The 12,098-nt window shown below is 35.0% G+C and overlaps 2 protein-coding genes across 2 annotated transcripts in view; one reads left to right on the top strand and one right to left on the bottom strand.

Moving 5' to 3' along the window:
• The first annotated feature begins 541 nt into the window (after positions 1-541).
• LOC109861099 lies at positions 542-2,649 on the top strand. Its single transcript, XM_020440615.1, has 2 exons — positions 542-717; positions 1,155-2,649. The coding sequence occupies exons 1-2, from the start codon at positions 619-621 to the stop codon at positions 2,445-2,447; spliced, it is 1,392 nt and encodes a 463-aa protein (XP_020296204.1). The 5' UTR covers positions 542-618; the 3' UTR covers positions 2,448-2,649.
• Positions 2,650-5,316: 2,667 nt separating this feature from the next.
• Positions 5,317-12,098, bottom strand: part of LOC109861097 (HIV Tat-specific factor 1 homolog) — a 28,546-nt gene continuing 21,764 nt past the window's right edge. The window contains exons 3-6 of the mRNA XM_020440613.1: positions 10,609-10,775; positions 7,903-8,089; positions 6,266-6,402; positions 5,317-5,764 (exon numbers count right to left, since the gene is read on the bottom strand). Coding sequence (XP_020296202.1) covers positions 5,629-5,764; positions 6,266-6,402; positions 7,903-8,089; positions 10,609-10,775 — 627 coding nt within the window. The 3' untranslated portion in view covers positions 5,317-5,628. The remainder of the gene's footprint in view (positions 5,765-6,265; positions 6,403-7,902; positions 8,090-10,608; positions 10,776-12,098) is intronic.

The following is a 12,098-nucleotide window of genomic DNA, read 5'->3' as shown; positions in this document are numbered from 1 at the left end:
TGCGAAAAGAAATATATATTTCATTAACTTACATATGTATTACAGATCTAACAAATGTAACACACTCGTAAAACTTAAGTATAAACAATATATAATATATTGTTATAAAAATATATATAAAAATATATAATATATTTAAATAACAATACATTAAAACAAATTTGTAATACATTAAAATGCCTTATTCGTATAATACAAATTCATAATCTAAATTATGTAAAAAAAAAAAAACAATAATAATAATATTATTTGAAACGTTTTGATTTGTGACTTATAATCGGTGTGACAATTAAAACTTTTGGGGGAAATACTTTCGGATCACACGATGTGACATCGAGAGACAATTTGTTTAGGCTTGTGTGCGAGGATTCCCCGACGCGAGAGATAATTCGTGCGAGAGACACAACTCAGACTTTTATGCATCGACTTTATGGATCTGCGGCCGGGTATTACCCGGCGCTGCAAAAGGAACGCTGCTTGGGAAAGAACGTGTACATCCCCGAATCTGAAAGTTTCGTATATAAGCATCCGAGATGAAGCAGATGAGCATCAGAAGTTGTTCAGCACTTCAAACGAATACATTAATTATATTCCCGAAGGAATAGTCGGCGCGTTACCATGAGACTGCTAATTTTTGTGTTCGCCTTATCGAGCGTTATCGTCTATACGAGCGCCAATATACCAGAAGACTTATCACCGACTCTTTCGCCAGATGAGGTATGTAACATACTATTACTTAAACGAATAGCTGATCATTATAATAAATCGAGACTAAAACTTTCTATTCATTTAAATATTGTGAATTTACATTCAAATATTTTATACATTCAAACACGCGGCTTCTCGCATATTTAAAATATACACAATTCTTTTTTACCTGGAAATTATCGTTAAGTCGGAATTTTCTCTCAGTTAAAAAAAACATTCCACACAGAACAAAAACTCCATTAGACGTCTATTAGACGTCGACAGCTCCATGCGACATCTAATAAATGTCTGGATGGATGGATGTCTGTGTGGGATCTTTGAAAAGTATTGACAAAATGTCTTATACATGTGTCAATAATCTGCACACTTGGTTAAAAAATATATATAATTGTACAAAAAAGACTTAGATATATTTAATTGTAATAATGTGCTTAACTTATTTGCAGAGTTCGCGTTTTCGTCGCGAGGCAGACAATAGCAGGGGTTCAATAACTCTTCATGGAACACAACCTTTAGGCGGTCCGGAACGTCAACCTACGTGGGATCTCAATGCCAATGCTAACATCATTAACGATGGTCGCACGTCGGCCGGCGCTTACGGAGGAATAAATAAAACACCCGGACAACGAGTTCAGCCACATTTCGGCGTCCAAGCTGAGAGAAACTACGGCAATGGTTTCATCAGAGGTCAAACTCAATTCCAGCGAGGTCCAGGAGGCAGACTATCTCCTTCGGTTGGCATAAACGGCGGTTTCCGATTCAGGAGGGAAGCGGATCCTCAAAGAAATTCGCTAAGTTTTCAAGGAAGTCAGCCCTTAAGCGGTCCGATGCGTCAACCTACTTGGGATCTTAACGCCAATCGTAACATTNANAACAATGGTCGTNCAAGTGTGGACGTCTACGGAGGAATGAGTAAAGTACCCGGACAACGAGTGCAACCGCACGTTGGCATCCAGGCTGAGAGAAACATCGGCAAAAATGGTTTCATCAGAGGACATGGTCAACTTCAACCAGGCCAAAGAGGCGGTGTCTCTCCCTCGGTTGGGATATCTGGAGGTTATCGGTTCAGGAGGGAAGCGGACCCTCAAAGAAATTCGCTAAGTTTTCAAGGAAGTCAGCCCTTAAGCGGTCCGATGCGTCAACCTACTTGGGATCTTAACGCCAATCGTAACATTCACAACAATGGTCGTACAAGTGTGGACGTCTACGGAGGAATGAGTAAAGTACCCGGACAACGAGTGCAACCGCACGTTGGCATCCAGGCTGAGAGAAACATCGGCAAAAATGGTTTCATCAGAGGACATGGTCAACTTCAACCAGGCCAAAGAGGCGGTGTCTCTCCCTCGGTTGGGATATCTGGAGGTTATCGGTTCAGGAGGGAAGCGGACCCTCAAAGAAATTCGCTAAGTTTTCAAGGAAGTCAGCCCTTAAGCGGTCCGATGCGTCAACCTAGTTGGGATCTTAATGCCAATCGTAACATTTATAACAATGGTCGTTCAAGTGTGGACGTCTACGGAGGAATGAGTAAAGTACCCGGACAACGAGTGCAACCGCACGTTGGCATCCAGGCTGAAAGAAACATCGGCAATAACGGTTTCATCAGAGGTCACGGTCAGCTTCAACCAGGCCGAGGAGGCCACGGTGTCTCTCCCTCGGTTGGGATATCTGGAGGCTATCGGTTCAGGAGAGAAACCGAAGATATTGATGTCGACGAAGAGGAACCTATCGAAGAGTATTAAAACTTATATGAATTAATATTAAAATACATACACATAACTTTAGAATTTGTTTTTTAAATTAATTTTTTTTTCATGTTAGTGAATTTATTTATCTGTTATGTATAAACTTTATATGCGTGTAAGATTCTTTTACACTTTTTATAAATTATAATTCTGAAGAGGCTATTTTACGAAATATTATTTACATATATTAAATACATGTTGTTATATATATTATGTACATCTTGACGCTTTTAATGTTTAAATAAACGAACTTTTATCAGTATATTTATATACAGTATTTCTGTTTATATATATATATATATATACAGTATTCATATAAAAGTTGTATATATATATTTTTTTATTAAGTATCTGTGCGCAGAAGACGTGATATACCAAATTACTTCTCTTTTTCTCTCCTTCTGTCTTTTCTCTCTCATATTTTAACAAAATCCTCGTTTCTTTGAAATATAGTCTTTGATTTTTTTCAAAAAAACAGAAAAAAACGATAAAAAATATATATATATATATTTTTTTTTTTTAACTTTCCTCAGTTGCAAAACATACTGGCAATTCCTGCGGCCGGAGCGTAGTGTCAAGATTAAACACTTGACCGTATCAAATCATCATCCAACGTTACCGGTCGATATCTAATGTTGTGTGTAACTTAGCAGGTCCCCGACAATCTCAAACGACGAGCAAATCCAATAAAGTCTCGACAAGCGTGACAGTAGATGCGCGGGGGGAGGTTTTTTTGCAGTAGGTCTCGAAACGATTAAACGTTTTCGCCTGGCCGCCTGGAACAGTAGTCATTCTGCACGTGGCCACTTAACAATAGGTAGATAGAAGGGCGAGGTGCAACCCCCCCCCGCTGCCTAATACTAGGCATTAAATTTGTCAGTGATATTACTGTAGGGTCGCTTCTAGCCCTTGCTCTTTGCACATCATAAATGGTGCGGAGAGCGACTGAAATATGCCGCCGCTCGTATTCTCATTCCCCCCGTACGCGTGGGGAATGGTTCAAATGAATGTCGGACAATGGAAAGCGAGATCGAAAGACATTGCTCGAATAAACCCGGCGCTTTGAGGTGTTGTTCCTTTTCGCCACGTGCACCAGCACCGAAAAATTGGCGATGATGCAGCTATTTGACGATTTGTCTGATAATAAAAAAAATTGCTTCCATATTACGCGCAAAAAACAAACTTTTATATCGTGCAAAAAACGTTTAAAACTTTTTGCGAATTATAAATCACGAGAAAAAACTTCGCGGACAAGTATTAGCTTTGATTTTTCAGTCGCGACTCGCGCAATTTCAAGAGCACCTTTCGGCAATATTACCGTGGATTGAGTAAAACTTTTACTCAATTAACGTTACTTTGACGACCGATTCATCTGAGCAAAAAAAAAGCACGTCGCGGACGTCCAAGGATGCTGCAAACCCTGTTTTTTTTTTGACAGATCAACAGACTCCTGGGCCTCCCACGAAAAGAAATTACTTGGAACGTCGAAATAACAAGCCAGTGAATTCCATTTCTCTTTTTCTCGTTCCCACGTTTGGTCCCCGTGTGCACAACTTCTTAATGAGAGTTCAATAATAGGGAATCATAATGAGCATCGCGTTGACGCATCAAAAAAATTTTTGTTTTATAAATGTTCTAGAAATTAAATTTTAATAAAACAATTATGTAAAAAAAAAACGGCTCAACAGAATAAAAAAAAAATAACTAAATTAGTAGACCAAAAAGCCGTCAATTCAATGGGTGGTGGCTGTGATATTTATTCAAAATTTGAATAATTCACATTAAGACGGTAAATGAACGTATCGATAATTTATTTTGATCTTCATATTACGAATAATAATTAAAAAACGAAGTTGATCTATCTCGCGTTAAATTTTTAGGTCAGCGTGAATAGAACAATTATGTAAAAAAAAAAACGGTTCAACAGAATAAAACATATGAAGATCGTATGAAGATCAATATCGAATGATCAAAACGTTCTTTCACCGTTTAAATGTGAATTATTCAAATTTTCAATAATAAAGTTTAAGGCTCGACGGAGACAAACTATAAGAAAAGCAAAAACCGCAGATCCAAGGTGGAAGTGGAAATAAATTGTAACAGCAGTCAGTGTAAGTTAAGTGGACGTTTCGATCCTTTTATTGTGGATCATTCTCAACACTGTTTAAATTGAAAAAAAAAAAAAAAAACAAATTTAGATACAAGATTGCACAAGAATATAGTGATTAATTCGCATGATAATTAAATGTGACCTTACAATAAATTAAAGTTGATTTAAGTTTAAAATTTAAAATGTAAAATAAAGTAAAAATACAAATAATGTATATACGCACCTAAGCACAGACAAGTCGTTGTGTGATCAAATAACGAGTATACAGGCAAAGAACAGCAACTAAAGCCAATGACATAGACATACAAAACGAAAACAATGTAAGATGTCTATGTATCAAAGTCTAAACAGGAATTTCAAATAAAATCATATATTAATGAAAGGTGAAAATTATAACAAGTCAAAGGAGAGAAATTAGTCAAAATTTATAAATAATAAGTCAAATTTTAATTTTAATTGTCAAGTAAAAAAGTTCAAATTTTGAATAAATACTACACTAATTTAGTTACAAATTTTAGTAGCAAATATTCAAAATATATAGATGACATTTATTTTTGAGATGCAATTATTATCTTTCTTTCTTAATAATCTCTCGTGTACAGTTTCGTTGTATCACGTAAGATTTTTGAGACAAAATTCTTCAAAATTAAAACCTGGAAAAAAAAAAAAAAAAAAAAAAAAAAAAGGAGGATCGACAATAAGGAGTAGATATCGAGGAAAAGACGCTGCCAGCATATAATAAAAACAACTTAGAGAGATATCTTTATTGCTGCAACGACTAACATGTTCCTAACATTAGTAGTAGTTCAACGGCGACGAACAACATGTATAACTTGAAACCATGCTGTTAGAATTATATATAATTGTAATATGTATATATAATCTGACCGTATTTTTGGAGATGGATTAAGATTATTATTCTTAATAAAAAATAAAATGCCTAGAAAGATAAACTTCCGAGCTTAACGATCCAGCGCATAACGACACGATGAGAAATTTTTGCAAATAAAGAAAATAGAATCTGTGACATATGATTACAATTTTATTGATTGTGTAGGATGTAAGTTTTTATTGCGACACTCCTCGTCCTTCGTTGTTGCTCTGTATCTTTTTTTGTTTTTCTTCTTTTTCTTCATCTTTCTGCTCCAAATATTTATCCCATTTTTCCAGTCGTGCTTCGACCTGGGCGTCGGTTTCTCTGATTCTGAAGAGTACAAAAATTTGATACATTAACAGTTTTATATACATATTTAGAAAAACATGTTGTATTGCGTTGTGACGTTTAATACGTTACGCGAGTTATATACGTTAATGATAATTTTTCATTACACAAGCGCAGAGAATCTTCTTGCAACAAAAATTCTAACCATAGTTAGCTAAGATCATCGTCCCTTATAGCAAAGATTTCAACCGCGCTTAAGATCAGAACACATGTGGTAGAGAAGATTTGCACCACTTTAATACTTATACTCTTATTTTTTTTAATTACAAGAGATTTTATTTATATTCACTAGCAATAAACAAATATAATTAAACAATATTTTGAAATTTTCATTGTCAACATGTGATTTTATACATATAAAGTATATAATTATACGTAAAAATATAGGTTTCTTATAACCGACAGAGAAATTCTGTATTAGCAACCATCGATATGTGATTCTTAAAGTTGATACAGTGGTAATCAACCAACAGGATAACTTACTTGTACTTGGTTTTCCCGTCCCAGATTTCCGCTGAGATCTTTCTCTGGCTGAACCAACGACCGTTCAATAGCTGAACGCAAGCTTGCGCCTCTGCCGGTTCTCGGAATGTAACTTGTGCTACTCCTTCGGGATGTCTCTAAACAAAAAAAGAAACAGAACTTTTTGATCCGAAGTAATCAAAAATTAATACACACTATATATGGGTGATTCTCTGTGAACGCGTAAATTTCAACTTTCAGTTTTGATAAAAAATAATTATTATTAACTAACGGATAGCGGTGAATTATGTTTTTTCATACCATTTTAAGTCACCATTCCTAATATGAATACGTGACTATGCAATATAAAAAACTTATCTATGTTTTTTATGTCAATATACCACGAGAGATTACGTTTTTTGAGAATTACCCATATAAACGTTCAAAGTATATAATGTATATTAACATACACACTTCTCTATATATAAATATCTGAATCATATTTTAACAGTCGGTTGTTTAAAAGTCAATATAAATGTTGAGACAAGTAAATATAGCACAAATAAGAGCGCATAAAACTCAACACGTGAATCACATTCGGCTGAATCTAAATATACGGTGAATTTATGGCTTCTGCTTATGAGCTATACACGTAGAAAATTAAAGAAACAATATTTTGACATGGGTTTTGTTACAATTAGATACGCAAAATTGAATTATATATTTGGTTTAACAAATCGAAGTCCAAGATATGTATGAAATTCAAAATTATTTATGAATTTTTTTAAATAATAGTTTTGTTTATTATATTGTCGAAGAACTACCGTTACAATGTCGCTGAGTTTGTATCTTTTTTTTTTTTTTTTAATTCGCGGAAGTTAAATTACGAACATTCTAGAAGTTTACACACAGAATTTTACACAAGGGACACTATTAACACTTTTAAAAAGAAAAATTCCTTGTTCCGGTGAAACATATTTCATGGCGCTCATGACAGCGAAGAGCCATGTTTCACCGAGAATTTCTTTGCGGTAACACGTGTTTTGAAAAAGAGAAAAAAAATGATAGCTGAGAGACGTCTACGGCAAATTAGGTGGCAAAACATCGAGTTTCTCATATTGAAGTCAACGCAATTTTATCACATCCGCAAAATAATCGCGGATTTATAATAAAAATTAAAGTTTGAAAAATAATCAAATTACTATTTTTCACAAGCAATATTACTTAAACAAATATCATTGTGGAAATAACTAAAAAAAAAAATTAAAAAAAAATGTGAGGATATATAAAAAGTGATAAATATAAACGTCGTCGTCAGACGCGTCGTCTGGATGGAACGTGCACTCTGTGACATTGAAATAGTTTCACGCCCGAATAGCAAAGACTGAAATTGTCTTGCCTCTCGTCGATTTATGGGATTGGGGGCATACCCTTTCAAAAGCGCTTCTTGCCGCCTGTTCTGAGAAATTCATGAAATTCTCACTAAAAATACAGCGTTCGGAGAAAGTCAATCGCGATAGTTAAGAGAAACAATGAGTTTTAAGTTTTTAGTTTTAAGCTTTTATTACTAACATTTTATTAGCAGTTGCTAAGAATAGAACTTTCAAAAAGAAAAAAAATGTCAACAAAAAAAAAGAAACAAAAGATAAATAACTTACGTCATAAATGACTACTTTTTTGACATCACCGCACTTTAAACACTCGGATCGGATATCCTGTTGGTATTCAAGCAGCAGCTGCACCTCTCTGTCAAAATCTTCAGGTGTGAAAAGATTCTTTATGACCACAACTCGTTCACACTTCAACGGTTCACCTCGCATGCGGTCAGGTCGCCAATCGAACAATCTGCAAGCAGCCACACACAAGAAATACTAAGTAGATAAGAAGTAAGACAATTTTGCATTTCAATCGATTGACAATTGAAGGTTTCCTTCTGGTCGTTCAAAAAAAAATGACAGGTTTCAATAGTTCAAGAGATGCCGAACAAACGTTAACCCGATACAGCACAAATAAAGTGCCAGTACCAAGCTGCATACCGGAGAGTAACTTGTGAGTAGTCAAGAACGGTCGTACAGTGATTGATAGATCGTGGCTCACGACTTCTTTGGAGTGACTCAGAAAATTGATGCCAATAGAAACGTATATAACCAGTGTAAATTCCAACAACGGATGTCGAAAGACCGTTGCCGTGATGACTACTTCCGGCCAGCACAAACGTGGGCCCGCACGTTCGCCAATAACTGGTTTTCGCAAAGTCCAGGGCGTTAACCCTGCGCTCGCGACCTACACAGGATATACCGAAACGATATGACTAACGATATAGAGATAGCATCGGAGATGCATCACCGCTATTGAACAGTGAGCGCACGAAATAATGGTACACGAAGAAATTTAAATGTTTTACATACACGCGCGCGCGCGCGCACACACCACGTCACATGATTTATAAATTTTTCGTCAGTTATATAATCAAATTTTTATGTAATTTCCATAATAATTGTACATCTTTTCAAAAGCGTTGGAAATTTATAAAAATCCCTAGTAAGCAAATTGTAAAAATATTGCACAAAAATGACATAATTAATAACGACGATCCTGCAATGATTGCACTAAAATGATTCGCCATAACGCAACAGTTTTTTGTCGAAATAAAATTTTGTAAATAATAATTTGTCAAAAATAGCGAAAAAGTCGTTATGCATTTCTATAATATATATATATACATGAATTAAGTTGATTTCTTCGTATGTGTGTGTGCAATTATATTTCTACATATTTTAAACATCGTATAGCTGAAATTTTTTCCTCCAATTATTGGACAATTTCTTTTTGAAATTAATTTTGCAAATATAATGCTAAGATGATTCGCCATATCGTTATATTCTTTTGCCGAAATAGTACTTGGAAAGTAATTTTGCAAACAACTACAAATATTTTATAAAAGATCAATGTTTTTACATCTACTTCCTAAAACATTTCTGTATAATTGCAAATTGCAATTTCAGTGCAAGATTTTGTCGCATAATTTTGTAAATGTTTTCCTATCAGGATACATGAATTAAATTGATTTCTTCGTATGCAATTATATTTCTACATATTTTAAACATCGCATAGCTGAAATTTTTTCCTCCAATTATTGAACAATTTCTTTGTGAAATTAATTTTGCAAATATACTGCTAAGATGATTCGCCATATCGTTATATTCTTTTGCCGAAATAGTACTTGGAAAGTAATTTTGCAAACAACTACAAATATTTTATAAAAGATCAATGTTTTTACATCTATTTCCTAAAACATTTCTGTATAATTGCAAATTGCAATTTCAGTGCAAGATTTCGTCGCCTAATTTTGTAAACGTTTTCCTATCGGGGAAATGTGTTTTCGAGAAAGAAAAAATGTGTTTTTAGTTTTCTTTATCACATCTAAAAAAGAAAATGTCTCGGATCTTTTAGCTCCCTTCGGTTATGTATCCGCATTCGTGTAAGAAATAATAATTACAAATTAGATCACTAGACACGGGACACAACAAAGTCAATGTCATTTACAAGGCGCAATTACACGCTTCGATTATCAGGGTTAAATTGCGGCAATCTTGCTGGGAAATCTTAAGCGTATAATTTTGGATCGGTCTGTATGCGGAGACCGGCGAACTAAATGCGGGTAATCGACGTGCGCAGCTGCCTAACGTGCCGGAACCGCCAACGCCAAGCAGTCTGCAAAACCCGGGAGAGCCGATGGCAGTGCATAATTATTACAGAGTCTTTACACACTGGAACGTGTGTGTTACGCCGTGAGATGTACGTATATCAACAGTACGTACCGTAAGAGATTTTTTTTTTTTTTTCTGAATCAAGGTTTGCGTTTACTGCGCATCTTTGATACGATATCGTTTTTAAGCGAGCCACTTGCCGACACGCGTGTGTGTTTCGCCGCGCATAGAAACCTTAATAAGATACACACGCGCGCGCGCGACGGGCGGATGCGAACCGTGGATGAAACGTATCTTGATCTTCCGAGGACACGCCATCTCACACGAGCGTGAAAAAGAGATGAATAAAAGGCTGAAGAAACTGAAGGAGAGAAAAGCGACCATCTCTCAGGCTTGGCGGTTCGCGTTGCAACACAGCGCACAAAACGCCAAGCCCGATTTGTACTGGGCGTCATGAGATGATGAAGTGAGTGTTGGTCTACGCCCTCAGATCCGCGATAAGAAGTGGTTTGTTTGGCAACAAACAACCACTCGCACACAGACGGAGTACGTGTATAGTCGTTATTTGATTTCTCTTTTTTCTTTTTTTTTTTTTCATTTTTCATTTTTGAGATTTATTTTCTCTCACGAAATTTTTGCTCACAGAAGACTTACTTTTCTTGCATCTTTTTTTGTCGTTCTTTGTCCTTTTTTTTCCGATTGAGTTTCCGCGCGGGATCGTATTCGCCTTTCATTTGAAACTTCGCTCTTTGAACCGACAGTGTTTTTCCACGAATTTCAGAGCCGTCCAAGATTTTCAAAGCCAACTCCACCGATTCGACCTGAAACCAGAAGAATTAAATAACAGATCAGATTTAAAGTGTCTTTTTTTATCGTGTTTTGTGCCGTGATTAACACAGGAAGCAAATAAGGGCGACGTTAACGGCCTGCAGTTCCTACTTATTGTGTCAAATTAATAGGGATGAGACGAGAAAAGGGAAGCGCGCCATTGTTACCCAATGATACACGAGTGATATCAAGTCCAATGATTAAAACTCGTGATCAATTTGTTTTTGAAATGTTTTGTTACGTGGTCGCGCCCACAATAATTACAATAAGCATTATAATACACGTACGTAGGATTTTTTTTTTTTTAACCGAATTGCAATTTTTTATATACAAACAAAAATATAACAAAGAACAAATGAATTTTGGCTATTGAAGCAATAACACTGTTGTTGGAGTGTATATATTTAAATCTGTTTATTAACAAAAATATAACACTCGCGACAAAAAAAATCAGAAACTTGAGAAAATCAGAAGAAAACCTGAGAAACCTATAAATGAGTCTCGTGACTTAAACCAGTAATAAAAAAAAACCCACATGTGGTCGGAACTATGATAAATTTAACCGCGCTCGCCGCGTTCTCGGAATTTAGTTCAGGAAAAAGACAGTTACACATATAATAAAATGTTGTTTTATTATGACACGCAAACAATATCCCGAAGCCTCGCTAAACGTAGAAACAATGTACCGACATATACATATATATATAAGTATAGATGGAACTCAAGCGTATATTCGCACTATTTCAAGATTTATTTTCAGCTGTTACGCCACCGGCCTCGTTAATTCTCGACATTTACTGTGTAAAAAGCGTAAAATATGCGTGTCATGAACACGAAAAACAGTTTGACTGATTTCTTTATAAAATCGTGCAAAACACACGTTTATTCTTAGAGTATTGTATTATTTAATCGTACACCGAAAAAATTATATTCTTATAAGTAGAAGATTTTATACTTAAAAAATCTTCTTAAAGATTTTAGATGATATTCTTCTGAAATTAAAAATATATTCTTTATTTAAGAATATATTCTTAATTTAAAATATATTCTTTATTTAAGAATATATTCTTAATTTAAGAATATAGTCTTTTTCGATAGCGAGATATATGTGTTTTTCTATAGAGGCCTTTTATATTCTAATCAGTATATATTCTTATCAATATTACTATTTAGAGGATTTTCCTCTTAAAGTAAGAAACTCTTCTCTTGGCGCCTATTTTAGTATAAAATATACTTAAAGTAAGTGGGATATCTCTCTCTCCTCAAAACAAGAATACAATTTTTTCGGTGTACGTGTATATATATATATATATATA

The sequence above is a fragment of the Pseudomyrmex gracilis genome, unplaced genomic scaffold (assembly GCF_002006095.1).
Source record: "Pseudomyrmex gracilis isolate BER0280 unplaced genomic scaffold, ASM200609v1 scaffold_570, whole genome shotgun sequence".
In the NCBI taxonomy this organism is placed as follows: Eukaryota; Metazoa; Arthropoda; class Insecta; order Hymenoptera; family Formicidae; genus Pseudomyrmex; species Pseudomyrmex gracilis.
Note: the sequence above shows the minus strand (reverse complement) of the source record. Positions and strands in the feature narration are given on the sequence as shown.